Source organism: Bactrocera tryoni, chromosome 5 (genome assembly GCF_016617805.1).
Source record: "Bactrocera tryoni isolate S06 chromosome 5, CSIRO_BtryS06_freeze2, whole genome shotgun sequence".
Classification (NCBI taxonomy): Eukaryota; Metazoa; Arthropoda; class Insecta; order Diptera; family Tephritidae; genus Bactrocera; species Bactrocera tryoni.
In genome coordinates, this window is record NC_052503.1 from 76,472,254 (window position 1) to 76,500,127 (window position 27,874).

The following is a 27,874-nucleotide window of genomic DNA, read 5'->3' on the forward strand; positions in this document are numbered from 1 at the left end:
TTTGTTAATTTTTATATTTATTTTTCTAATTTATTTTGAAATTTATTTTTTTTAATTCATTTTTTTACTTTTTTTAAATAATTAATGTTTTTTTAATTATTTTTAAATAATTAATGTTTTTTTAATTATTTTTTTAATTATTTTTTTAATTACTTTCTTTTTATTATCTCTTTTTTTCTCTCCTCTCTTTGCGCCGTTTAATAGGTTTTGGTGTCCACAGCCACTCTCGCCTGGGGTGTCAATTTACCGGCACACACCGTTATCATCAAGGGCACGCAAGTTTACAATCCCGAAAAGGGTCGTTGGGTAGAATTGAGCGCACTGGACGTACTCCAGATGTTGGGTCGTGCCGGTCGCCCGCAATACGATACCAAAGGCGAGGGCATACTCATCACTAATCACAGCGAATTGCAATTTTACCTTTCGCTGCTGAATCAACAACTGCCCATCGAGTCACAATTCATTTCCAAAATGCCAGACATGCTGAATGCTGAAATTGTACTGGGCACAGTGCAAAATATGAAAGACGCCGTACATTGGCTGGGCTATACCTATCTCTATATACGCATGCTGCGTAATCCCACTCTCTACGGCATCTCACACGACGCCATTCGCGATGATTCGTTGCTGGAGCAGCATCGCGCGGATCTTATACACACCGCCGCCTTGCATTTAGATCGCAGCGGCCTCGTCAAGTACGATCGCAAGAGCGGCCAATTCCAAGTGACCGAGTTGGGTCGCATAGCGTCGCATTACTATTGCACCCACGAAACTATGATGACTTACAATCAATTGCTGAAGCAAACGCTCAGTGAGATCGAGCTATTCCGCGTCTTCTCACTCTCTTCGGAGTTCAAACACATTGCTGTGCGCGAAGAAGAGAAACTGGAATTGCAAAAGCTTATGGAACGTGTACCCATACCGATAAAAGAGTCCATGGAGGAGCATAGCGCCAAAGTGAATGTGTTGTTGCAGGCATACATATCGCAATTAAAACTGGAAGGATTCGCACTAATGTCCGATATGGTGTTCATAACACAGTCTGCGTCGCGTTTAATGCGCGCCATCTTCGAAATTGTGCTCTATCGTGGCTGGGCGCAGTTGGCTGACAAAACGTTGACACTGTGTAAGATGATTGATCGCCGTATGTGGCAGTCTATGACCCCACTGCGTCAATTCAAGAAGATGCCCGATGAAATTGCTAAGAAATTGGAGAAGAAGAACTTCCCATGGGAACGTCTGTACGATTTGGAGCCCAATGAGATTGGCGAGTTGATACGCGTGCCAAAGCTGGGCAAGACCATACATAAATTTGTCCATCAATTTCCAAAGTTGGAACTATCCACACACATACAGCCTATAACGCGTGCTACGCTGCGCGTAGAGCTCACGATCACACCCGATTTCCAATGGGATGAGAAGGTGCATGGTTTATCCGAAGGCTTTTGGATACTTATTGAGGATGTTGACTCCGAAGTAATTTTACATCATGAATTCTTTCTGCTGAAGGAGAAATATGCTTTAGATGAGCATCAAATCAAGTTCTTTGTGCCAGTCTTCGAACCGTTGCCACCGCAATATTTCTTGCGTATAGTCTCGGATCGTTGGATCGGTTCGGAAACACAATTGCCAGTCTCTTTTAGGCATTTAATATTGCCAGAGAAAAATATGCCACCAACAGAGCTGCTCGATTTGCAACCGTTGCCCATTTCCGCGCTACGCAAACCGAAATTCGAGGAATTCTATGCCGAACGTTTCCCACAATTCAATCCCATACAAACGCAGGTTTTTAATGCCGTCTATAATAGTGATGATAATGTGTTCGTAGGCGCACCCACAGGTTCCGGCAAAATGACCATAGCCGAATTCGCCATCATGCGTTTGTTTTCACAGCAAGCCGAAGGTCGTTGCGTCTACTTGGTGTCGAAGGAAGCGCTTGCCGATCTTGTATTTGCCGATTGGCATGCGAAGTTCGGCAGTCTCTCACTCAAGGTTGTCAAGTTAACCGGTGAAACTGGTACCGATTTGAAACTGCTGGCTAAAGGTCAGATTATAGTTACCACCGCCGACAAGTGGGATGTGTTGTCACGCCGTTGGAAGCAACGCAAAAACGTGCAGGCGGTCAATCTCTTTATAGTCGATGAATTGCAATTGGTTGGTGGCGAAGACGGTCCCGTTTTGGAAGTCGTTTGTTCGCGCATGCGCTACATTTCGTCTCAAATTGAGAAACAGATCCGCATCGTCGCGCTTTCCTCCTCGTTAGCCGATGCGCGTGATGTCGCACAATGGCTCGGCTGCAATGCCAATGCCACATTTAATTTCCACCCGAGTGTGCGTCCCATTCCATTAGAGTTGCACATTCAAGGCTACAGCATCACACACAACGCAACGCGCATTGCTTCCATGTCGAAGCCCGTATACAACGCGATCATTAAATACAGTCCACACAAGCCGGTTATCGTTTTTGTCTCATCGCGCAAGCAAGCGCGTCTTACGGCCATTGATATACTTACGTACAGCGCATCGGATATGCAACCGAATCGTTTCTTCCATGCCGAAGAAGAGGACATCAAACCATTCCTCGATCGTATGTCCGATAAGACGTTAAAGGAGACACTATCTCAGGGCGTGGCGTACATACATGAGGGTCTTACGGCCTCCGATCATCGGCTGGTTGAGCAGCTCTTCGACTCCGGCGCTGTGCAGGTGGCTGTTGTAGCACGCGATCTCTGCTGGGGCATGAGCATTTCGGCGCATTTGGTTATAATTATGGACACACAATTCTACAATGGCAAGAATCATTCTTATGAAGACTATCCAATAACTGATGTGCTGCAAATGATTGGACGTGCTAATCGTCCCATTGAAGACGCGGACGCTAAATGTGTGCTGATGTGTCAATCATCCAAGAAGGATTTCTTCAAGAAATTCATCAATGAACCGTTGCCGATCGAGAGTCACTTAGATCACCGTCTACACGATCACTTCAATGTGGAGGTCGTCACGAAGACCATCGAGAACAAACAGGATGCGGTCGATTATCTCACTTGGACATTCTTATACAGGCGTCTCACACAAAATCCCAACTATTACAACTTACAGGGGGTTACACATCGTCATCTCTCCGATCACTTGTCCGAGTTGGTCGAAAATACACTCTCCGACTTGGAGCAATCCAAGTGTATTAGCATTGAGGACGACATGGACACGCTTCCGTTGAACTTGGGCATGATCGCCGCTTATTATTACATTAACTACACAACAATTGGTTAGCGTGTGGTATATTTTAGGAAGATTTTTGATTTTTTACATTTTTCTTCTTTTTCTATTATAGAACTCTTCAGTTTATCATTGAATAGCAAAACTAAAGTTAGAGGTTTGCTCGAGATCATCTCATCGGCAGCAGAATATGAGGACATTGTGGTGCGCCATCACGAAGAAAATATCCTGCGCACACTCTCTCAACGTTTGCCAAACAAATTGACTGGTCCAAACGATTCTGCGCCAAAGTAAGTAGCTCCAGTTCAGCAGTGGTCCTCCTACTGATAATTGGGAAACCCGGCAAGCATGGGGAATTTTGTCGTCTGATAACTCTACTTTCCCCAGTAGTCAATGCACTTGAACTCTTGTTACTTCCAATATTCTCTCACTCACCATCAAAATGACTTCCAGAAAGCGCACAACACTTAGAACTAGAAACAGTCAGATAGTTTACGGATTCTATTTATCCAAAATTGTTCCCCATTTATCCAGAATAGACCCTGACATATCAAACATATATCCAGTGCGCAATGAGTCCCCGCTTGACACTAACCATCTCTTTGCATGTCCTACTAACCCCACACAACTGACACCCTTCTCCCTTTGGACTAACCCCTTTGAAACAGCACGCTTCCTGAGCCTGACGTTGGATTGCATCGATGACAACTAATCTAATCCTTACCATTCCAACAGGTATTAGGTATCCGTTACAACAAAAACAACAAATATGTCTTCTAACTCTTTTTTTTTGCATTCCCAACGAATGCCACTTAGCTAACACCCCGCTCCCTATCGTCCGACCACGTCTAAACAGCACGTTTCCTGGGCCTACCGTTAGATGACTTCGTTGACAAACAGCCTGAATCTTACCACCCAAGCAGGGACTAGATGACCAACATAGCTAATGAACTCTTTTTTTTTTTTTAACAGATTCAATGATCCGCATATTAAAACAAATTTGTTGTTGCAAGCGCATTTATCACGCCTACAGTTAGGCCCCGAACTACAGGGTGACACCGAACTAATTTTGAGCAAAGCTATTCGCCTCATACAGGCCTGTGTGGATGTGCTCAGTTCAAATGGTTGGCTCTCGCCGGCTGTGGCTGCCATGGAGTTGGCGCAAATGGTTACGCAAGCCATGTGGAGCAAGGACTCGTATTTGAAACAGTTGCCGCACTTTACAGCCGACATCATCAAGCGTTGCACAGAAAAGGTACAGTTGCCGTAAAAATACGAAATTTTACTTAAATAATTTATTTTATGCATTATTTTGTAGAAAATCGAAACCGTTTTTGACATTATGGAGTTGGAGGATGATGACCGCACACGACTGCTGCAATTGACTGACGCACAAATGGCCGACGTGGCGCGTTTCTGTAACCGTTATCCAAACATCGAAATGAACTTCGAAGTGGTGGATAAAGATCGCATCAATTCCGGCTCCACGGTGAATGTGATTGTGCAACTGGAGCGTGAAGACGAAGTTACTGGGCCAGTTATTGCACCATTCTTCCCACAGGTATGTCAAGAATTGTCTTTTTTGCTTTCAATTTCATTGATTTCTTAACTAATTTTTCTTACAGAAACGCGAGGAAGGCTGGTGGGTGGTCATTGGTGATCCGAAAACCAACTCACTGCTGTCCATTAAACGTCTGACGCTGCAGCAGAAGGCAAAAATAAAGTTAGATTTTGTGGCGCCCAGCCCCGGCCGACACGAGTACACACTGTACTATATGAGCGATTCATATTTGGGCTGCGATCAAGAGTACAAGTTCTCCATTGAGGTTGGCGATTTCCAGTCGGAAAGTGAAAGCGAATCGGAATAAACGATTAATAATCGGTCTGCAATTAGTCTTAGTTCAATGTTTTTCGTAGATTTCTGCATAAATTTGCATTTTTCAAGTGTGCGCGTGTGGGTAATAAAGAAAGACAAACAAACCAATATCTTCAGTATTTGATTTTTTTATTTGTAAGCACAGCGCTGCGGCTACGTAATTTGAAATTCCTGTTTTTTAATAAATGTAGATCGAAGTAATAGAAAGAAAAATAAGAAAAAAGCTATAATACCCTTCACAAATAGTTAAGATTTCATACAAAAACTTGATTTTCAACGCTTAGTTTGTATGGCAGCTATATGCTACAGTGGTCCGATCGGAAAAATTTCTTCAGAGATTGTGTCACTGCCTTAAATAATAACTCGAGCCAAATATCGTGAAGATAACTCATTAAATAAAATTTTTTTCATACAAAGATTGGATTTCGATTGTTCAGTTTGTATGACAGCTATATGCTATAGTGACCCGATATCAGCGATTCTGACAAATGAGTAGCTTCTTGGGCAGAAAAAGACGTGCGCAAATTTCCAGATCGATATCTCAAAAACTAAGGGACTATTTCGCATATATACAGAAAAACAGACGGACATGGCAAAATCGAATCAGTTTGTTTTAGTGTTCATTTATACATACATATATATTTTTTCTTCGCAGAATTATTAACACAATTGCACAAATTATTATTAATATCGAATATTTTTTGCAGCTTTCTAAAATTTAGTGCTCTAACGTTGACTGACAGACACCGATGATCCACGGCTGTTGGCATTATTGCCGTTGGGACCATTAGCAAAGCTATTTGTGCTAGCAAAGTTGATCACCTGTCCATTGGGCAGCCTATAAACTTGGCTCATTGAAGCGCCGGCAGAGTTTTGCGGTCCAAAAGGACCAAATTGCGAAGCTTGTGTCAATGTACCCGCTGAGGAGGCACCGAACGCGCCGTTCGGACCGAATGCGTTGAAGGCTTGCGAACCAGCATTGGCGGCCGCTGAGTTAGCGCCAAATGGTCCAAAATTAAAACTATTGGAATCAGCCGCAGCAGTCGCCTGTGATTGCCCCGATTGTGGCATACGTTTAACACGCACATGCTCCAGCAAAGACGCGCTGTTCAAGGGCATTGCGAAGGGTATGCTGCGCACACGTCGCACTTGTGGCCGCAAATTCGTCTTTGGCTTGATATAGAGTGAAGACTCCACTAAGACTTCGTCGACAGCAGCGCCATTGATCGCTATGGCAGAGAAGGTAGCAAAAAAAATTTAATTAATAATGGTATTTTGAAGCTGGCTGCTACTCACGTAATGGCGCACTGGGTGTATTATCCTCGCTGACAACATTTAAAGTAGCCGCAGTAACGCATGCTGAGCAGAGTATTAAGACAGCCGAAAAAGTTAGGAAACGCATAGCTTACTATTATATATATATGTTTTTGGTTGGAATTGCACACTCTGTTCCCTAAAGCTTGACAAACACAACGTCTCGCAAATCGATCTTCACTAAACGCTGCTCAAACGCAGACTATTGCCTGAGTCATTGACTGAGCCGAAGATAACTCTCAGGTAAGGTATAAAGGTAAGCACTGAGCAGCTAGGCAAAGGTAGAAATGAGCGCAACAGTGGGCTAGAAAGCGTTTGATATCAAAAGGTACCCGACGCAAAACCTTATATTGGAATTATACATTGTTTTTGAAATTCATAAAGTCATAAGCATAAAAATATGCCTAAATTAAAAATAATGCATTTCTGAAAAACAAAAAGGAGAAACATTAACTTTCGTTGCCTCGACGCTAAATACCCTTCACAGCTGCATATTTTATAGCATAAAGGGTATAAAAAAATAATTTTTCTTAATTTTGAGAGGTCAATTTGTATGGCAGCTATATGTTATAGTGGTCTGATCGGAAAACTTTCTTTAGATATTATAGCATTGCCTTGACAAAGAATCCATGACAAATTTCGTAAAGATATCTCGTCAAATAAACAAGTTTTCCATACAAAGAGTAAATTTGGATCGTCCAGTTTGTATGGCAGCTATATGCTACAGTAATCCGATATCCGAGATATCGACAAATGAGCAGCTTCTTTTGAAGAAAAGAACGTGTGCAAAATTCCAGATCGATATCTCAAACTAAGCAATCACTTTCATGAAACAAGCTGCGCTTAATATACAATTGTACTCGTGCTTACGATAGATACATATACATACATATATGTATATATGTACATACGTCATTGCGCTGCATGGACAATTTATTATTTAACTATTAACTCTTCCGACAGCTGGGGGAAGACCAAAACGCAAACTCGAGCAAATAAGCAGGCAATAGCCGAAATTTAACATCGATCATTCGTAGCCCAAACCAGAAAGCCACATAGATATACATATGTAGATATAAGTATATATGTGTGTATATTTTTTATATGCAAAGAGCGACTTAGCGTACAGCAAACAAGTTTTCGTAAGTCATTTAGGGGGGAAACTAGTTTCTGGGGTTCCTTTGAAGACAGCGCTAAATGATCCAATGAAGCAGCATCTTAATTATATACACACACACAAGCATTCAATTCTCGATGATTAAGTAAACATATGACTGAGAGAGAGAGAGCGCTAAATGTGAGTTCTAAAAGAGCACAGGCATGGATTGAAAAATAAGAGCACAAGCAAAGAGAACGGAAACATAAGTGGGGAAATAAAATAAATTTAAGCCGTTAAGTTCAAAACAGTTACAAATGTTGCAAATTTATCATATATGCAAAAAAAAACCGTTAACTTCGCTTCACAAATGGAAAAGATTCCACAGAACTGGATTTTGAGCCGTCAGTTTGTATGACAGCTCCGTGCTACAGTGATCCGATTTGAACAATTTCTGTGGAGTTTGTAGAGTTACCTTGCACTATAATCTATACAAAATTTTATGAAGATATCTCATCAAACAAAAAAGTTGTTCATACAAGAACTTAATTTTGAACGTTCAGTTTGTATGGCAGCTATATGCTATAGTGATCCGATTTGAACTATTCCTTCGGATATTGTAGAGTTGCATTGGAAAATAATCTATGTCAAATTTTGAATAGATATTTTGTCAAATAAAAAAGTTTTCCATACAAGGACGGGATTTTGATCCTTCAGTTTGTATGGCAGCTCTACGCTATAATGGTCCGATATCGACGGTTTCAACAAATAAGTAGCATCTTGGGTAGAAAAGCGTGTGTGCAAATTTTCACAGCGATATCTCAAAAACTGTGGGACTAGTTCGCGTATACTACAAATAAAATATACTTATTTTCATACACCCTGTTTGATATTCATGTATGCCTTTATTTGGACTTAATTCAAAAATGTATTTATTGTAATAAGAGCAAAACAGTGCGACTTCGCTGAATGTACATATATAAACATCTATATACATATATACATACATACATATAACAAAGCCACAGAAATTAAAATTTTGTTTAGTTGTTGTCGATATTACACACAATTTTGTTGTTTTAATTGATATAACGAATACATGTTTATATGTATGTATGAGAGAGTGTGTCCATACACATATGTATGTATATAATACTAATCGACGTAACATATTTATTGATTGGCTGAACAAAGTGCAGTGTGAAATTATCATATTACATATTTACTAGAGTACCAAGAGCACACAAAATTTATATAAATTTGCAAGGAAAATATGTAACAATTGGTACTGCTAATACTAAGGGCTAATGTATATGTATTGTGTATGTATATTTATATGTATGAGCAAGAACTATGTAAAACACTCTTTATATAAATTAACCTGCTTCAATGTATTGATCTATGTATTGTGTATATGTGTTGATATATATTTTTTAGCTGTTAATTCATTATTAATATTATTTATTAACACAAAATTCATTTCTTGGCTGAGATCGCTTAAATAAGACTACAAACATATGTTGAAGTTGGTTGTTTTATGTTATTTTCACTTTTAAGCAGGGTTGCAACTAATGAATTAAAAAATAGTTGTGTTTTTTTCTTTGTGATCCCAAATAGCTTAATTAAAAATCATTTTTAATCACAAAAATATTAATTAAAAATTAAAATTAATTAAAAAAAGAAAACTATTATTTAAAAAAAAACTGTCATCCTATTTGGTTAGGATTTTTGTGATTAAAATTTATTTTTAATTCAAATTTTCGAGATTAAAAATATAATAATTATTTTAAGTTAAGCTTTTCGAAATTAAAAAATTAATTTAATTGAGAATTTTAATTTCAAAAATCTAAATTAAAATCATTTTTAATTTCGAAAAGCTTAACTTAAAATAATTTCTAAATTTTTAATCTTAATTAAAAATAATTTTTAATTACAAAAATCTTATTTAAAAATAATTTTTAAATTTTTAAAAAATTTTACCTAAAAAAATAGGGACTCAATTTTTTTTAACAAATTTTAATTTAAAGTATTATATTATATTTTTTTTTATTAAATTTTAATTCGAAATAGGGTTTAAAATTAAAATTTTATTTTTTTTATTTCCGATTTCGGTATTAAAACTCAAAAATCTCATTAGCTTAGATTTTAATAAAAAAAATATTAATCATAAAATACATTAAAATTTAATTTATAAAAATTTATATACTAATTTTTAATTCAAAATTTTTTAATTAAGGAAATTGCAACCCTGGTTTGAATTTAAATAATAGACAATGATAATTATGCAGTCAGTTGAAAAGCGCATAAGCTAATGAAATTCAAATATGCATTTGAAAAATATATTTTTAAGGCGTACTTAATAACTACAAAAAGATTTTTTAAATTTTTGTTTAAATTTGCATACAGGGAACAGGCGCTGCCAATGAACTTGTGTCCCTTATTGTTTATACTCGCCATAATCAACTCAATCAACCCTGTACGGTTGCAAATTATAAAGCTGTTTATTATTTTTATCATTTTACTGCCAAATTAAGACACTTTAAACATTATTATACTAATAATAACAATTGTTGTAATTTTTCGTTTTTAAAGTTGATAAGCACATGTGTTAAAATAAATCTCAAGTGCAATTCGTTATTTTGTACAACAAATTAATTACAAAAGTAAAACAAAATTAATTATATTTAATGTTAAGGAAAATCTCAAAGTTGTTTGTGTAATTGAAAAAGTAAATTTATATAAGTCTAAAAGTCCATTGAAGATTTGGCTGTTCAATACTTAAAATTTCGCTAATTTGCCAATGTGTCTCGCACAATTTTGTAGCAGCTTAATTAAATAAAATTTTAATGCTCTAGCTGACGCAATTGTCGCTATGGTTAAGATAGCTTAGTTGTGTGCATATGTATGTTTGCATGCATGTACACTTTCTTTCTTTTTGCCAGGTTTATTATTTCAATTGAATCGTTTGTCTTTTTTAATTTTTCTTTAAATTGTTTGTGTAATTCTATATGTCTACGAGTAGAATTGTGTGCATTTATTCTATACCATGAGCAAAAATCATTACCAAACCCGGTTCCACCATGACGTCTTCAGACATATGAGCATTATCGCAGCTTAAAACCAACACAGCTTGTTTACCTACAAATTCCAATTACAATGGTGTAATATTAGAAAACATTTTTTTAACATGCTTCTTCTTCTTTACCTGGTATACGTCGGCAGACGTAGTTATCATAGATGCGTCTATTATTCTGTCGCGTCTCTAGTGAACTCAAGCCGCGTGGCCAGCGTCTTTCGTGGCAATTCTCCATAAGATTATCCAGTATGTGTGGTGGACAGCCAGATTCAGACAATGCACGTTTTATCATCATCTATAAAAGAATAAAACGTACATTTGAAAACTCACGAAACTCTCTCCTCTAGAAATTTTCACAAAAAATCTGAAGAAATTGTCAAAAACAAACTCAAAAAATTTTGCTAATCAATCGCCTTACCTGTAGTGCATCATCCGGTGTTGAGATCATACCGCCCCAGCGTGTTACACGTGCACGTGACAAAGTCGAACTCCAGCGTATCACCTCATCACGTTCCATCTGATCGGCAATCGCACGCATAGCTGGATTGGAGACGCGCATTGCGCGCATAAAGTCTTTAAATAGTTGCAACTCACGCTTCAACTCATTGATGACCAAATTTTGATCACCAATCTCTGTCTTAAGCTCTCCCATTTTCAACTGCTGTTGATGTATCATAGAACGTAATTCACGTAAACAATTGTGATCCTTAAGCTCGTCCTTGGGTATAACAAAGCCGCATCCTTTTTCGCACGGCAATGGACGTTTTGGATTGTGTTCGCACTCTTCCAGATGAGAATTCAGTGCATCCAGCTTGAGTACCAAAGTACAGCCATATGGCGCATTATCGCAGGTGATGGAAAGTCTAAAAAAAAATTTAAAAAATATAATTATTTTGGTGTTATAGCTAATTTTACTTTTGGTAGTCTGGATATACATACCGTGAAAGCAGATTGCGAAGTATACGCGGCACGGCGCGCAAATTTGCGGTATTTAATGCGTTGCGGTCTACTGGGCAGGTGGGCTGACGGGTGAGCCATTCGTTAATGCACGCACGACAAAAGGCGTGTTCACACATTGCCGCCTAAGGAGAAATGCAAAGTGAAAGAGTTTCATGACGTTTTAGGAACATACGTATATATTTTAAATGTTCACAACCTTTTCGCTTTTTTAATTATTTAAGCGGTTACTGACCTGTAGCGGCTCCTCAAGAACACCTGAGCATATGGGGCAAGTGAGCTCTTCATCCACTTCTCCCTGAAAGCGATGTAAATCGTAACCCATTTTCTACCTAATGGTGCTGAAAATGTGGCAAGTGGCGTCTGCCTACAAATTCGTGCAACACCACTGTTGCTTGAGCAACCGAAATTGTTATTTTCGCAACCTTTTCTTTTTGCTTTTGTGCTCGTTCATTCGGTTTCAATTCTTTTTCTTTTAGCTTGAGCCCTTAAAATTGTCGATTTCACTCGCAACTAAAATTTCACAGAATGCGTTTAATCAGCTGTTCTTATGCAATAGTAAACTATTTTTTTATTTTTGTATAATTGCTGCTAATATTGGTTGTTTCAACTAAATTTTTATAACAAAATCTGTGTTCGCAAACAAGCCAATGTTACGAGAAACAGCATTACGAACAGGAAACTCAAAGTGAAAATGAAAAGAAAATAGTGAATTTGGAAAAGAAATAAATTTTGTCAACTGTCAAACATACAAGAGGGCTGCCACATGTTTTGCTAAATAAAAATAGCCAAAGTAAATAAAATAAGTGGATTTTCTAATTTCGATGCATGCATTGAGACGTTTAGAGCAAATAATTTATTATTTTAAAACTTTTTTAAGTAAATTGGGAGTTTTTATTTGAACAAAATCAAATATTGGGTAACATTTAGATTAGCATCCCCGGATTTCGGGGATAAAATGGGTGTCACTGGAAAGGTGGCGTTCTCCAGATCACGAAAATATATACATTTAGTTGCCGCTGACTTATAGTTTTAAAGATATTTGCATTTAAAGTTGAAAAATTGACAACTTTTACATTGATAATTTGTGTATTGTGAGTAACTTTTTCATTTATATTGTGCACTTTTCCCTTACTAACACTTCACTATAACGTTTCGGTATATTCATTTTTTTAATATTTGTTGTAAATAAAGCTTTATTTTAATTATTTTATTTTAGTTACAATTCTCTGCATTTGCACAATAAGAAAAGGGTTGCCATGGTTATTTTTTTTGAAGCGCGGCGCGATATAGTGAAGTGTCAGTAAGTAAGTAAGTGAAAAGTGCACAATATAAATGAAAAAGTTACTCACAATACACAAATTATCAATGTAAAAGTTGTCAATTTTTCAACTTTAAATGCAAATATCTTTAAAACTATAAGTCAGCGGCAACTAAATGTATATATTTTCGTGATCTGGAGAACGCCACCTTTCCAGTGACACCCATTTTATCCCCGAAATCCGGGGATGCTAATCTAAATCCCAGCCCAAATATTTTCTTTTCATTACTTAGCATTAGGGTGGTGAATTTATTGCACTTAAATTTTTTATTTTAATAAAATTGTTGAATTAAAAAATTAGTTTCGATGAAAAGAAAAAATAAAATTTTCTATTAAAAAAAAAAAACTAAAACTTCTAGAAATGAAATATTAAAAATCAATTTGTATTTTTTAATATCGTATTTCAGATTTTTTTTTTCGATACGGTACTTGTGATTAAAATTTATTTTTATTTAAACCAGAGAACGTAAAACTGTATAAGCATACGTTCTCTGTTTAAACTAATACAAGTACACCTTCAACTTCGCTCACCTGAAGCAAACTCCCCACACAAAATCCAAAAAATCTTTTTATTTTAAATTCATAAAAAAGTATATTTAATGTAAAGCGTTGACTTTGCCAATATTTTTATCGTATTCTATTATACTAAGCACATTTAACAATATATTCTACAATTCATATATGCATTCCGTATAAAATATAAACTTTTTACAAATACAAAAACTAATAGTACATCGAAACGAATTCATTTCAAATTATGCACACCATTTAGTTCCAATTAAATAACTATATAATATATTAAGCCATACAATGCTGATTAGAATGGAAAGATAAAACAAACTTTGTTTCGGTTAACAAATGGGCACATAAACAATCCAACTATGAATACATATCTCAAAATATTTTCGGTTTATAAAGCATTTAACCATGAAATTGAAGTAGATTTTATGGATTGTAAGGGAAGTGGAAGGGGACACGTTTGTGGTGTTATAAACATTTACTTTTCTATTGGACAGTTTATTTATTTTTGATGCTGATTGCGCGTTTGGTTATGCGTCCCAGGAAGATTCCCATCATAAAAATCATGCCCACAGCCGACATAAATATGATTAAGAAAAATCTTTTCGCCGGTGAGGAAACAACCTGACTAACCAGTTGTTCCATATTTTCGGGCGGTTCCGCGAGTACCTGCAAATTAAATACGTATTAGAAAATGTAGCAGAATTAAGTGAAAATTATTTTCTTACAGTATCTGCATTGCGGAACATTTCAATACGTTTCTGTAATTTCATACGGCAATCTTCTTCCATTGCCTTCGACTGGTCTTTCAGCAAGACTTGCAAGCATTTCAATTCTGTAATAATGAAAAGTTAAGTTTTAAGTTTTTCTAAAATTAGCTTTTATATATTTTTAAGTATTGTAACAGCGTACTCACTTCTGCCATTGCCACTTGGCACGTTTGAACAGTATCTCAACAGATCCACGGTGCATGCCTCTTGCAGTATGGGGTCTACATGTATATCCGCCTTCGCTTCCGCTATTAAGGTTGCCACCTCAACACGGCAATCGCGATTTATAATCTTGTGATTAAGAAATGCTGTTTTCAAACATTCCTCGACCATGCCATGTTCACGGTTTTGTAGATTAGCTTTGCACAATACTTCTATTTCAGATTTGCAGAAATTTTGTAGCAGTGGATTGAGTTGATAGTTCAATGCTTGCTCTTGCAGCACTTTAATCATTTCTTGCGTGCAGTTGTAGTCCAAACGCGATTCGCGGAACTTGTCTTTCAAGCATTGCACAACCTGAAACGCATTTGTTATGAAATGAAGAATACCACACATATGTATAAAAAATATAGTGTTAATTAGTACTTACCAAGCCGTTCAATTCTTCATTTGGTTGTGCCGTGGCCACAATATGCGAGCAATAACGGTCGATATTCTTGCCACAAGCCAGCTGCAGGGACGGATTGAAACGATAGTCGGTATTTTGTTCAATCATTCGATTTACCACGACCAAATGACAGCGTTGATCGAAGAGCGGATCATCTTTGTAGGTCTTGAGGCAGTCCAGCAATTGATCAGATTCAACATTGTTACAAAATCTGTAAGTCATTTCTTTGCAGGTGTTGATCAATGTGAAGTCGGTGCCACTATCGGCGAGCTGCGATCGTTTCACCAAGAAAATGGCGTGATGGCAGGAACTGCCAAGACGCTGCGTATTTTGTTGCAAGCACTCCAAAGCCTTTAATGCAAGCCAAAGTATTATTAAGTTTATGCGTAAAGCCATAATTTCATATGTCAATTGTACAAATATATTTTTTCTAACATACATAGATAATATGTGTGTGTAATGTAAGATGTGTGGTGATTAAATGATGAAAAGGGAACTTGCATTGTTATTCACCTGACCAGGTCCCTTCTCGCCAATGCAGAAGGTTTCTAACTCCTTCTTGCATGCATTCGCTAACTTCGGGTCTAGCAGTATGGACTCGCGTTGTTGGTAGAGTTGCGCTTTGACTTGTTGGCGGCATTCTTTGGGTATGGAATGACGTTGGCCGCGTATCGTGTCATTACGCATGACTTCGCTCAGGCAGGCGACAACATCGTTTTTCGTGGTGCTTGACGCGCAGAAGCGTGTTACGTGTGGACGGCAAGCAGTTTTAAATTTATATGTGAAATGATAATTTTTCAGCGAGATGATTTGAAAATGTTCGATGGCGGCGCGACATTTAAGATCCTGACGTAGATCAGCGTCGTTTTTATGCGCAATCAAGCAATCCATCATATCACCTTTGTCCTTTTCGCCCTTCAGTATGTGCTCGCAATGTGTTTGCATTGCATTTATGCACACGGACATAATAACCGGATTCAATTCGATATGTTCGGCCTCTTCTTCGGTGTAGGTGGCAACCGCTTTCTACGGAAAAAACAAAAACAAGTTGATATTTTAAAAAATTTTCTAACGAATAACCAAAAAATAATATTCACTTTGCATGTTGGTGCTAGTTTCTCAAGATTTGTTTGCAAGCAATCCATTTCGGCGCCCTTCTGTGTGCGGTCAAAGCAATATATGGACAAATCTTCAATGCATTCGTCTTCAACCTCGGGTATAAGATCCACAGACACGGCCCGCTGACGCATTACGCGTTTCACCTCTTTGAAGCAGTCCTTACGAAGTGATAAATTTTCATCATCACTGTATGCAATACGATGTAAGCAAGGTAAAATGAGTGGTCCACGTTCTGGATCCATTTGCACGTCGTTAACGTCATCCCATACGTGTTTGGCTCGGCAATATTTTATGGCGTCGTCGTGACAATGTTTGTATAATTGCGGATCTAATTTGAAATCACGAGCTACAAAATACTGTATCAGCATAAGTGCTTGTTCGCAGTCCGGCCGCATTACTGGCGTGCCAATGCGTTCCATAAGGCACGACATTACGCGCGCTTCGCCAGCGTCTGTGTCGCGGCATGCCACATCGACGACCGGTTTACAAGCACGTCGTAGAACTGGATCCACACGCCAATCCTCTCCTACGTCAGCTGCTTTTATTAGCTTTTCCAGTGAACGCTGACATTGCGCAGTAACGCGACGATCCTTTCTACGTTTTGCGCGTGCATGTTCCATGAGGCAGTGAATTACTTGACCGTTATCAGTGTTTCCGACGGTACCACCTCTGACAACTTGCCCCTTTTCAATATCACCACAAAACTTTGGTATATCATCGGCGCAATCGCTTAGAATTTCTGGCGATAATTTGAAATCGTGCATCAGCATACGACGATGATCATTTATTTCCGCTTGGCACTCCGTAGTTACCATCGAACCGTTCTTTACAACCGATTCAAGACAAAGTAAGATTTGTGCTAAACGTACTTGTTTGTCTTCGGATACACCACGACGGCAGTGATATTGTTTGATATCGTCCTTGCAAGCTTTAGCGAGCCCGTGAGAAAGCCGATAATCTTTTCCGATTTCGCGATCGCGTTGTGCAATTTTTTCGTTACAGCGACGTGTCATTGTGGGATCCGCTTTATTCTTAACCAGACATTTAAATGCAGCTGCTGTACCAGCAGTTTCCTAAAAACAAAAAAAAAATTTAATAAATATACATATGTGTTGAAATATTGTATAACGGTTTCAATAAACATAATTCTGCTATATGTGAAAATTAAAACACTTGTTCATATTTTTAATAATGAAAAAACGACAAAATCATCAAGTGCATTACTCACCTGTCCGCATAGGCGTCTCCAGTCATCGCCACAAGCTTCGAAAAATTCCAAATCTTTTCGTTGCTGCTCCATTGTATTTAATTCGTCTTTACATTTTACATCAAGTGCATCAGCAGCTGTCTCCTGTAAGCACTGCACAGTTTCAATTTGTGACATACTTCTGCGTTCCAAATTTAAGCGGCCACATTCTAATTGTTCTATTTGCGAACCACAGCCATTCAAAAACGCACCCAATTGATCAAAATCTGGAAACAGTGTCGCAATGGAACGCAATATATATGCACGGCATTCGCTGCTGTGCTCCATACGCATTGCACGTTCGTGTATACAGCTCCATAAGCTCACGGCATTCCCACAAGATGTTAGTTGTTGTTTCTGTGCACCACAATGTTGTGGTATTAGCTGATCGGTTATCCACTTTTCCGTCTGCATTGTACGTTGTTGCACCCATAAAGCATGTTGACATTTATCAGGCACAGCCTCCAATTGACTGGACGAGAATGTGCTAACACACTCCAATACCGATACATTATCGGTTTGTTTGAGGTGTGCACAAAGTGACTGTAATTCCTTGCATTCGGGCCTATCGATGAGACTATGTTCTAGCTGTGCTATTGATGAGCTCGAATTGCTGGAATTCGACAGCGTGGCGCCGGCTGAAAGCAATAAAACCAAAGCAAATTGCAGCCGCATCTTTGCCTTGTAACTTAACTTTATTTACAAAATATTTTTGTGCATATGTATGTTAACGTTGTGAAACTTATTTTTGAGAACTTGCTGATGTGTACGTTTAGATTTTAAATATGCGCTCGGCAACTTTAACAAATTACATTTACAATAGATTATAATAAACTGAACATTCATCCGAGAGTTGCTAAGAAAAGAATTTGTGAATGACAGTTCTACGATAAGAATAACAAAAATAAAAACAAAAGGCCTGTTCGCACACTTAGCTTTCAAAAATATTATTTAGGTTGGAATTAATGGAATTTCTGTTTGCACGCGGAAGTGAAGCAAATTTTCTAATTTTCCAAGCAAACAATAATTGCTAATAATTTTGCATAATTGTCGTAATAAAATGAAAATGTATGCAAATTTATGACCGAGCTACGTTGTTTAATGATGTCACAGTGATACCACTTTATTTAAAAATATATAAATTAGCTGTCTTTGTGTAGTAATTCTTGGGTTTTAGTGTATATTGAATGTGCAAAAATTATAGCCTAGCTTTAGGCGCAAAAATATTCGAAAGTTACGGTTTAAGAAAGATCCATACACGAACTTGTCCTTGATCATTATTGCATGCAGCATGGCAGCTGCAAGCAATAATGGTCTGATATCGGCGATTCCAATAAAGGAGCTGCTTCTTGAAGATATAAGGTCCTGTGCGAAATTTCACAACGATACGGACCGACTGACCGACGGATAGACATACATATGTATATACATAGCTAAATCGACTCATATCATTTCTGCGAATGCTCTTTTTCTTATTGTCCACAATTTATATTCCCACAATTATTGAGAAATGCTCATTGGTTTATTGTTTTGTTTTGTTAATGCCAATCAAGTTTACTGATTGTGTATAAGCTTTACCTTGCGAAAATCCCCATAAATCTATATTCGAAGTAAAGCTGTGCCTACGAATGTACGCAGCTGCTCATGTACATACACACATACATACTGGTATGTATATACATTTGTGTACGTTCGTACGAATTCAATGTCAAATATATACATACTTATGACAGATGTTTGGCCCAGTTATGGCTACAGTTCATACCGCCCCGATTTCTAAACCACTTTTGCTCGGTTTCTGGTTCTTTTTGAAAATGTTTCTCTTGACCAAATAGCACTGTGACTTTCAAGCCGAAATTTTGACATGATCAGCTGATCCATAATTCTGAGTACTGGCCATAGTGGCCTTCGAACTTGTAGCTCTCGCAGAGATAGGAACGCACTTAGATACGTCGGCACCTTGGTATACATGTACATATGTACATATGTATGTATATATGTATGTATGTATCTGTGCACAATTATCTACACTTTTGCGATATACTTAAGCTTGGAAAGCCGCTTAAACATAATACTTTATTAAGTTTCTTGCTAGTTGTTTACAGATCTTCGCCGAGCTCAGTATGGCTTCCATTATCGGTCTACTCAGCATACTCTACTTGTTGCTTATTCCCGTCAGTTGTTCTTATGGTCCACAGAATATAATACCGTCTGAGGTTCGTGTGAATATATCCGGTCAAGGTGTGGTGATCGGCAATACCAATACTACAGCATGGACTGGTCAAACTTATATGCAATTTCGCGGAATACCCTATGCAGAGTCACCAAGTGGAGAACTAAGATATAAGGTAATATATTGTGTCTAAAATAACGTGTGCTTTTTGGATGTGTGGACGGATCGCTCGCTGCGTCCAATATTCGGTCCTAGTCACTCAGCAGAATCAGTAATTCGTGGAACCATGGATTTGTTTCGCTCGGCGTTTGCTCTACTGGATAATGATATTTTTTGGTGACCACTTTAACTCGCGTCGTTGGCCTGTGACTTGGTCTCCAAGATCGTGCGATTCATTCGTGGCCAGTGTCATGTGGAGACTCATTGCACGCAGGACATATGTATATTAGATATGTCGGAGGTTATTCTGGGTAAATAGGAATTTAACCTGCTGCAGTATCCAGAACGAAGTTGCGCAAGGGTCACTCTCGTTTTTCGCGGCAACTCGAGCTCTTCGTCAGCAATGGGTGGTGGTTTGACTTCAAGTACGCCATTCACTGAAAGTCGGTGAAGGTGTTGATGACTCCACTGTGAATGACGGTCAGTGCTTGTCGGAAGTTATTTGCGTTCGAAGTCTAGTCGGCGTATTGTTTCATGTCGTCGACGTAGATTAGGAATGATCTCTTGCTACACCTAGGTGGCGATGGTCGAAAATTGCGCCTTTCGGTTGGAGGTCTAAGTCTTCTTTTGTCTAAGAGATTCTCTAACTTAACCATTACTATTTTCTTATATCTTGTTTTTAGCCTCCAGTACCTCGGAAACCATGGTCAACGCCACTTCAAGCCAACGACTACGGACGCATATGTCCACAATTGTTTACATACAACCGTTTGTCGCCCGATAAACTGCAGGGTGATCTAGAGGACTGTCTCACCTTAAATATTTTCACCAAAAAGGTATGTGTGTAGCAAAATAGATGTTTTTTTTCTTTATTATGCACAATATTCTCTTATGCGCCAGTTAAACGCCACGCAACCGGTGATGTTCTACGTTCATGGCGGTAGCTTGCAAGTGGGTTTTGCCAGTGACCACCGACCCGATTACTTGCTCGAAGAGGATATTGTGCTTGTAGTGATACAATATCGTCTGGGTATACTTGGATTTTCCGGCACAAAAACACCGGATATGGCTGGTAATTTCGGTTTAATGGATATAATGTTGGCACTTCAATGGGTGCAAGAGCATATCTCCGCTTTTGGTGGTGATAGCGCAAAAGTTACTGTTTTCGGTGAGAGCTCGGGCGGTGAATTAGGCGGCGCATTACTGATCAGTCCTAAGACTCCACCGTCAGCTTTTCAACGGCTCATTATACAATCGGGTTCAATCGTGGATAAACAATCTATAAATATGGAGCCACTTGCGCAAGTGACACGTGTTTGTCGCGCTTTGAAGTGTGAGCATTGCGAAAGTATTTACCGAGCGCAACAATGCTTGAAACGCGCGCCAGTTATGGACCTGCTTAAGGCGGCTGAAAGCGTAAGTCTACAATATTTTTTCGATAATTTTTTCGTACTTTTCACGAAGTTTTTTATTTTTTATTGTGAAGGAACGTTATGGTTTGATTATTCGCGATTATTTTGGTACAATACCAGAGCATCCGGCTCAACTGATTGGGCAGACAAATAAGAATGTGCCCATAATGACTGGCTTTACAAAACACGATGGCGCGATTGTGTTAGCCTGTTAGTATTGGCATTTGTTAGATGTTACTCGTATATACAGTTGAGCTTTCCTTACTCGAACCAACATAATCCAGAAAAAAACTTGGAGTTAGAGAGGCTTCGAGTTATGGATTTAAGACTTCGAGTTATGGAAGTTCAATTGTATGTGTTATTCCGTATTTACATTTATATTTTCGTGATTTAGTCTTTTACGACGACTTCAGAGTGTCTCATCCTAATCTGAACACTGTTACTGTGGGAGATTTCGCCACTGCCTTGATGAATTGGATGAACGATACAACAGGTTTGACTAATAATGCCATGACGCGTTTGTTATTCCCTGCGGATCTATGGCACAGTGCCGATCATAGGCGCGCTCTACCCGCCTACTTCGATGTAAGTCACGATATCTGTTTCCTGCTAGCCATTACTTAACAAATATATACTTTTCCCGTAGCTCGTCAACATACTTTTCTTCAAATCTGTAATGTTGGGCTTCACAAACAAGCTATTCGAGAAAGCCGCACAGCCGCCCATCTACTTCTACACTTTCGACTATGCCGGCGAGAAGACAAATTTCGGTTTCGATTTGGGCAACGCACAGTATCCCTTCAACGGCGGTGTACATCATACCGATGAGCTGATTTATCTATTTGCAATGAAGCCACCGTTGAATGCGCAAGATACTGCGATTGCCAAGAAGATGGTGGCACTATGGGTGTCCTTTGCCACGACTGGCGTGCCACAGGTGCCGGATGGACCACTAATATCACCAATGGAACGTGAGTGAATGCATGGGTTGATTTGTGATATGAAAACTTATCATCTTTGTGGATTATTTTATAGATAAACGCGGTCCATACTTCCACATTGACGAAGAAATAAAACTGGACGATGATATATTGAAGGAATTCACCGCAACCATTGACGATCCGAATAATACAAATCTGGATCGCCCCAGTAAAATGTGGTAGAGGCCGCTTATGGCGTCTTTAAAGCTAAAGCTATACATATATATATTTTTGTTGCTTCCTCTTCATACATACAAATAAATCTTTTTCTTTATTGTCTGCATTAAGCAAGCGCGTCGCATTTCTTCATCGATTGGCTTAGAATCGGTTCGTTTGGCTGTGGCTAAATGCCTTTATGGTTTCCCTTAGCTTTCTAGCTTGTGTTGTATGGCAAGTCACACCTTTTTTACGTATACAAGTATTTGCAGTAGAAGCAAAACGATAGTGTGTTTGTAAATTCTAGATTTTGCTAATTTAATCGCCGTCCAACTTAACGGTTGGTTTAGGGTTTAAGCCCTCATTGTGTGAGCTGCAGCTCTGATATACAGCTTTTTGTCATGCTGTCACTAATTTAACCTCTATTTCTAGTAGTATCACTAACAATACCAACAATAAACACACACGCCTATCTATGGTATCGTAACGCGCATTTCATTGACTCTACAATCTCATTTTACTTGATTTTTTAAGCGCTCTTAACTTGGATTTGTCTTCGCTGACGGTCATGGCGGTCTTTGGCCGCTTCTGTCTAAACGCACAAGTCATTGGACTGTATTGTTTTCCTTTTTCTTTGCTATCACTTTTTCTTAATCGAAAGGGATTAAGATTTTCACAAGTTTCATCGAAAGAATACGTCTAATCCCCACATATGCTTGGCAACTTGCATGGATTCCGATTGGGTCGTAAATGCACTGAGTGACTAAGGAAGTATTGTGAAATTGCGAAAATCAGACGTAGAAAATCAATGGTGTTTAGCAGGAATTGAAGAATTGAAAAATCAATGACAATTGACAGTAAAAATAGTTACGACAGTTTCACAAGTAATGTCATTTTGGGTTTGAACTCCTCTCTCAAGTTTTTTTCTTTTAAATACTAACGAATGCAGTTTGGGAATGGTATAAAAATCGCTCACCAGATCACTTGTGGCACTCAGCAAAGATACATCTTCTCTCCCTTGCTTTGGATACTCTTGATCACTTGATACTTCTTTGGACAGAGAGAATCTCGCTATTAGAACTATTGTACTCTCGAGCTCTGTCAAATATCTCGGGGCTATTCTAGATAAGCAAATAAGCTGAAGAGAACGCACTGCGAGCAGGTCTTCACACAATCTTCGAATCTGGAACTACTGCAGAAGAGCTATTGCCTCAAAGTGGGGTTTACGACTCCACATGGTCGTGGACAAGCATCCGTCCCAACATACTGAAACAGATGCAACGTGCCTGCTTGCTGGCGATTATAGACGCATTGAAAACTACATCAACAAAGGCTCTTGAAGTTATCTATGATATTTGGTTAAAACATATTCATTGGATCCAGACTCGGCGTCACTACGTGCATGGTATCACCTACCTACTCGCCCTTTTTATGATATCGAAGTAAACAATCCAGTCGTTTAGTCCGAAATTGTTGAGATAACAGAAGTCGCCATGTGAGCTTCTGCTCAACTAGCAAATCCATAAACCTTCTATAGGAGAACCAAGCGGCCTTTAAGGCAATAAGTAACACATATACTAAATCTCACTGGAAACTGCTCATGCCAGCTGGGAATACAAATCTCCGAAGTTGCCTCAGATCTTTCAGCTTCTTCAAGAGTTGTTTGAAACAATGGACCCAAGAGCAAAATCTCAGTTCTTGGAACACTAGCAACGCAGGTCATTGCACAAAATTACTTGGGGTAGTGTTGATGATGGAGTAATATTGTAAAGGTCATCACATGGCAGCAACTTTTAAGATAACACCTTCAACACCTTCAAAGAATGCAGAGCATGCGCAGAGAATGATGATGAGACGCTGGAATATTACTTTTGCGAATGTCCAAGCCTCATTTGGATGAGAAAGATATCCCTTTCAAACCTCCAAATGCTCCAACTTGAGAGTCAGTGGGCAGCATTTTTCCAGGACATCTACCCTTAAGATCTAAACTTCACAAATTTGGATTCGGTGGAATGCGGAGCTTATGCGGAGGATGATGAGACGCTGAAACACCAATTTTGCGAATGGCCAGCCTACAGCCAAATAAGACGGAATATATTCCACGGCTCTCAATGCCATTACTTAAGATACATTCGGGAACTGCGGTGGTAAATATTAGATTTTATCACTGAGTTGTTGAGTAAGGGTTATGATGGCTTGATTGCTGTCGTCTACGTCCCACAACAGTCGGGTCTACGTAACCGGAAAATACCGGGATTTTGATCAGGCCAAGGACTGTTAACTCGGCCGATTTCTGCCGCTACAACAATAATAGCAACGGTCTGGCGCCTCGTTTTCAATCAACCAATCAAAGAAACCAGCAATACATACGGTTGTGTGGAATGGAAGTTAAAACTCTATCAATAACAGAGAAGAAGAAGAGTAATGAATTCGGCGATAACAGTAATAATAAAACATACAGATAAAAGTAGCATTTGCTGAATGAATCGGTTTCTTAATGGAACCAAAACTTATTTTGAGGTTTGACGATCTTCATTCGATTACTTTCTAACTAACTTGGAAGACGTTGCCGCATGCAACTTTTATGACACAATTCTAAACTGATTTACGTTTATTATTGTGGACATACAGCATACAGCTGTACGTGGATGGCGTAGGCATTCAAAGAGCATACATGAAGAGCTGTGTACTTGTGTGCACTCGTATGTGTGTAAATGTTTGCATTAAACATATTTTCAAGCAGATATCCTTTTTTTCTGGCCGCACACTCGCCGTCGCATAAGAAATCTGCACCTGTCTTCGTAAATGAGTCCTGGGTGTTGTCGTTTGCGCTTCCTTTTGCTGGTTTCATTCTCGGCCAAAATGAATGACTGTTAGCTCGGCTGATGGCTCATTGACTGACTGACTAGCTGTCTGCGCTGGCTGTGTTGTCTGTGCTGCCTTCGCTGTGTTGACTGTGTTGTAACCAGCCGGCGTTTGACCCAAACGGCCTTACAGCGTTCAGCTTGACGGCATTGCGCTCAATGATGAGCAATATTATGTTAGCCGCTGCAGTAGCCGGTGCTGGAGCGACGCGCAGAATAGCTGCAGCCGTCCGGTTTTCGTATGCTGCGCAATCTCGGGGTGTCCAGGGTGGGCAATGTGGTAAAAACCATATGCTCGTCGTTGCTGTTGTAATCGTCTGTGGCTTTTAGTAAAAATTACACTAAAACGCGCCTTGCCGAGGCTGCGCCGTGCTTTTGTCCAGCGCCACTCTTACCACGAGTTTACACAGGATGCTGGCTGTAACAGCGCCTGTCGCGTGTCGGCGGTTGCCACATGCCACTAGTATGCGCTCGCAGCATTGCTGCACGCATTAAATTGCAAATCACTACACAAACGAAAGTCATTAGTATATTTTAATTTATATACACACATACAGCTGTAAAAACCTGCTATACACATGTGCACAGTTCATCCAAACAGTAATAACCAAAAAAATGTGCGGCTTAGAGCCAAAACGGCTGTTGCCCCTTCGACGCATCTTCGATTTTTCTGCGCGCTCTTCGGCCGCATTCATCAACACAGTTTTTTTCTTTGCCCAGTTATTGTTATTGTTGACCTGCTGCCACTTTGGCTACACCTGTCGTCAATGCTGCTCCCCTCGCTGCCATTTTTTTTGGAATTCGATTTTATTTTGTGTTATTTTTTCATTTGCTCAGTTATGTTTTTTGTTGTACCTGCGTCTGCGATGCGCTCTCTCGCAACAGCTTTGCTTTAGACGATCGTGCGTGTATTGACCCAATTTTGATATCCTCAATTTTCGTGTTTCATTTCTGTGTGCGAAACCATTTAAACGCTTACATTTATTGACTTTAAGGTGGAGCGCATTTGGAGGGCATTTGAGAGTTGGAAAAACAAATCTCAATTGATCACTTTCGAAAGGTTACTCAATTATTTTAGAAATATATGTGTAGGATTTCTTTGGCACTACAGCCGTGGTTTAGTCTAGGTCGAGAAAACAAAACTTCGCCCAGTTTCTTCAATTCATCGTGAGACCACGCGAGGTTCACAACCCAAGCGCAGACAGGTCGCTATTCACATAGTTCTTCCAGTGCAAGCGTGGGCGCCTTTGCTTTCATTGTCCACTTATAGGTCTTGAAGCAAAGTGGCCTTTCGCTGGCACGGCATGTTTCATGTCAACGTGACGGCCGAATCAAAGCATTCGTTGAATTTTTAAGCGTTTAACCATATTCATGTTGCTTCAAAACTATCTGAGGCTTTCGTGTTTCTTTCCTGTAATAACATGTTTATGTCATGGGTCACAACCGAAGGACAAAGTTTCATTAATTCATGGGCAAACCAGCGGCACAACCCCAGCTGGGGGCAGAATTTCATTGCTTCATTTTTATAAAGCGAGCGCGAGACAGACCCAGTCCCCTTGGTGGACACACCCTGACACCGATTACCTAGGCGTGACCCCATCAAGGTTCCTTCTCTTTTAGTTGTAACCCTGAGTTACACAAGGGTTAGTTATCACATCTCAAAGTTGCTCACTTTGGCTAGGGTACTCGACGAGGACGCAAGTATAGGAATTGGGTATGGTAGGACAACTATGGCTTTGATACCCAGCCAACTAACTATCACAACACCTCATTTACACTTCTTCAGTACCGAGCCAACCAATATGAAATATGTACGGCTGAACTGTGACTGTGGACCAACCGCAGGTTTGGGTCCTACAAGGTTGGTGGTTGATTTTAAGATCGATATCTCAAAAACTGAGGGACGCGAACTAGTCTGTACAGACAGATGGACCGACGGGCAATGGGACGGATAGACGGGCATGGCAAAATCGACTCCGAACGTCATACTGATATATATTTATATGCATATTTTATAGATTGGAAATGAATAAAGGCCTGATCTCACTCGTTATTAATCCTTGGCGTCAGCTACACTCAAAATAAAGCTTAAGAGCATACTTAGATCCTCTATGTAATACATATGTACATATGTATGCATGATGTTAAAACATTTTAATTGCGCATCGAATCGCATTTTGGGTAATTTACCGCGCCACCAGCTCGCACACCATTCCAATACGCTTGCACCACTTATTGTCGCGGCAACACAAATCGAACGCGGCCGAAAACTGCCATCTGCCTGGCCCGCTACCGCAGAATTGAATTTTTTCCTGTTATTTCGTTTGCACTGTTTGTAAGATGCATCCTGACCTAAGACATTGTTTTTCTGTTAGTGTAGCAACCTGCTCGGTGTAGCTCGACTGACAGCGTAAACCAGCAGAATGCTGATGGCCTCCGCTCTTCCGCTATTCGTCACTTGGCTCATTTTAGTTCTGCATTTTTGGCTTCCTTTTACACATTTAATTTACTAAGTTTGTCGTGTTGTTTTTGTCTTCTACTATTTTTTTATTCTCTCATTTACTGATACGATTATGTATTTTTGTGAATATTTGTGCGGCGTTGTGTTGCGTCTTAAAGGGCTGGCGCGCTTAAGGGACGATTCTGTTGCCCTTTCGAAAAAGTCACCTGCGCATACCGATTGGGCCATTGCTGCCATCACTTCAGTTGCCACTTAATGTTGTATACTGTTCTTGTTGTTGTGCTAGCAGTTTTTATTCATAGGTGCAGTGCGCAGGACAATGCCAACATGCGGCACAGGATTAGAACGGCGCGTTAACCCCTCGGCCTCTGTTTGTGGCAATCGCCTTCAAATGGCCTAGCTGTGCCCCCATTAAACAGTTAAGCAGAGAAATCAGCTATTGGCACCCTAATCCGTTGTACCTTTTACCTAGATTACTAACAACTTTATAATCGTTTCTTTATCCTGGATGTTTCTTTGTTATTTCTCGTAGTCATTGTGGTTAGACAA

At 39.3% G+C, this 27,874-nt stretch overlaps 5 protein-coding genes across 6 annotated transcripts in view; 2 read left to right on the top strand and 3 right to left on the bottom strand.

The window, feature by feature from the left end:
* The window catches only part of LOC120776648 (putative U5 small nuclear ribonucleoprotein 200 kDa helicase), an 8,516-nt gene extending 3,313 nt beyond the window's left edge, over window positions 1–5,203 (top strand). The window contains exons 5-9 of the mRNA XM_040107483.1: window positions 205–3,268; window positions 3,335–3,509; window positions 4,192–4,474; window positions 4,538–4,780; window positions 4,845–5,203. Coding sequence (XP_039963417.1) covers window positions 205–3,268; window positions 3,335–3,509; window positions 4,192–4,474; window positions 4,538–4,780; window positions 4,845–5,087 — 4,008 coding nt within the window. The 3' untranslated portion in view covers window positions 5,088–5,203. The remainder of the gene's footprint in view (window positions 1–204; window positions 3,269–3,334; window positions 3,510–4,191; window positions 4,475–4,537; window positions 4,781–4,844) is intronic.
* A 499-nt stretch (window positions 5,204–5,702) lies between these two features.
* On the bottom strand, window positions 5,703–6,604 carry LOC120777463. Its single transcript, XM_040108787.1, has 2 exons — window positions 6,392–6,604; window positions 5,703–6,324 (listed from the first exon to the last, which is right to left on the bottom strand). Exons 1-2 carry the CDS (start codon window positions 6,495–6,497, stop codon window positions 5,822–5,824), a joined length of 609 nt encoding a protein of 202 aa, XP_039964721.1. The 5' UTR covers window positions 6,498–6,604; the 3' UTR covers window positions 5,703–5,821.
* A 3,123-nt stretch (window positions 6,605–9,727) lies between these two features.
* LOC120779207 (E3 ubiquitin-protein ligase NRDP1) lies at window positions 9,728–12,227 on the bottom strand. The gene is made up of 5 exons (XM_040111480.1): window positions 11,774–12,227; window positions 11,521–11,663; window positions 11,000–11,444; window positions 10,711–10,876; window positions 9,728–10,643 (listed from the first exon to the last, which is right to left on the bottom strand). Exons 1-5 carry the CDS (start codon window positions 11,861–11,863, stop codon window positions 10,540–10,542), a joined length of 948 nt encoding a protein of 315 aa, XP_039967414.1. The 5' UTR covers window positions 11,864–12,227; the 3' UTR covers window positions 9,728–10,539.
* Window positions 12,228–13,437: 1,210 nt separating this feature from the next.
* LOC120779205 (Golgi apparatus protein 1) lies at window positions 13,438–17,989 on the bottom strand. Of its 2 annotated transcripts, none has more exons than XM_040111478.1 (7): window positions 17,103–17,989; window positions 15,853–16,947; window positions 15,269–15,781; window positions 14,738–15,106; window positions 14,295–14,664; window positions 14,107–14,213; window positions 13,438–14,047 (listed from the first exon to the last, which is right to left on the bottom strand). In XM_040111478.1, exons 1-7 carry the CDS (start codon window positions 17,793–17,795, stop codon window positions 13,877–13,879), a joined length of 3,318 nt encoding a protein of 1,105 aa, XP_039967412.1. In that variant the 5' UTR covers window positions 17,796–17,989; the 3' UTR covers window positions 13,438–13,876. The 2 variants fall into 2 exon arrangements, with proteins under 2 accessions (XP_039967412.1, XP_039967410.1); XM_040111476.1 differs by having other exon boundaries at window positions 15,257–15,781.
* A 1,226-nt stretch (window positions 17,990–19,215) lies between these two features.
* Window positions 19,216–22,131, top strand: LOC120779206 (glutactin-like). The gene is made up of 7 exons (XM_040111479.1): window positions 19,216–19,468; window positions 20,136–20,288; window positions 20,353–20,868; window positions 20,939–21,074; window positions 21,259–21,449; window positions 21,511–21,835; window positions 21,900–22,131. The coding sequence occupies exons 1-7, from the start codon at window positions 19,244–19,246 to the stop codon at window positions 22,025–22,027; spliced, it is 1,674 nt and encodes a 557-aa protein (XP_039967413.1). The 5' UTR covers window positions 19,216–19,243; the 3' UTR covers window positions 22,028–22,131.
* The last annotated feature ends 5,743 nt before the right edge of the window (window positions 22,132–27,874 follow it).

Excerpts from the sequence above, each read along its gene's own strand:
- LOC120777463 (XM_040108787.1), bottom strand. The coding sequence starts at position 6,497 with ATGCGTTTCCTAACTTTTTCGGCTGTCTTAATACTCTGCTCAGCATGC. Across the intron at positions 6,325-6,391 it reads TACACCCAGTGCGCCATTAC|CGATCAATGGCGCTGCTGTC; the intron begins GTGAGTAGCAGC and ends TCTCTGCCATAG.
- LOC120779207 (XM_040111480.1), bottom strand. The coding sequence starts at position 11,863 with ATGGGTTACGATTTACATCGCTTTCAGGGAGAAGTGGATGAAGAGCTC. Across the intron at positions 11,664-11,773 it reads TTCTTGAGGAGCCGCTACAG|GCGGCAATGTGTGAACACGC; the intron begins GTCAGTAACCGC and ends ATTTCTCCTTAG. Across the intron at positions 10,644-10,710 it reads CGTCTGCCGACGTATACCAG|GTAAACAAGCTGTGTTGGTT; the intron begins GTAAAGAAGAAG and ends TGGAATTTGTAG.
- LOC120779205 (XM_040111476.1), bottom strand. The coding sequence starts at position 17,795 with ATGCGGCTGCAATTTGCTTTGGTTTTATTGCTTTCAGCCGGCGCCACG. Across the intron at positions 16,948-17,102 it reads GGAGACGCCTATGCGGACAG|GAAACTGCTGGTACAGCAGC; the intron begins GTGAGTAATGCA and ends TTTTGTTTTTAG. Across the intron at positions 14,665-14,737 it reads ATGAAGAATTGAACGGCTTG|GTTGTGCAATGCTTGAAAGA; the intron begins GTAAGTACTAAT and ends AATGCGTTTCAG.
- LOC120779206 (XM_040111479.1), top strand. The coding sequence starts at position 19,244 with ATGGCTTCCATTATCGGTCTACTCAGCATACTCTACTTGTTGCTTATT. Across the intron at positions 19,469-20,135 it reads GTGGAGAACTAAGATATAAG|CCTCCAGTACCTCGGAAACC; the intron begins GTAATATATTGT and ends TCTTGTTTTTAG. Across the intron at positions 21,075-21,258 it reads TGGCGCGATTGTGTTAGCCT|TCTTTTACGACGACTTCAGA; the intron begins GTTAGTATTGGC and ends TTCGTGATTTAG.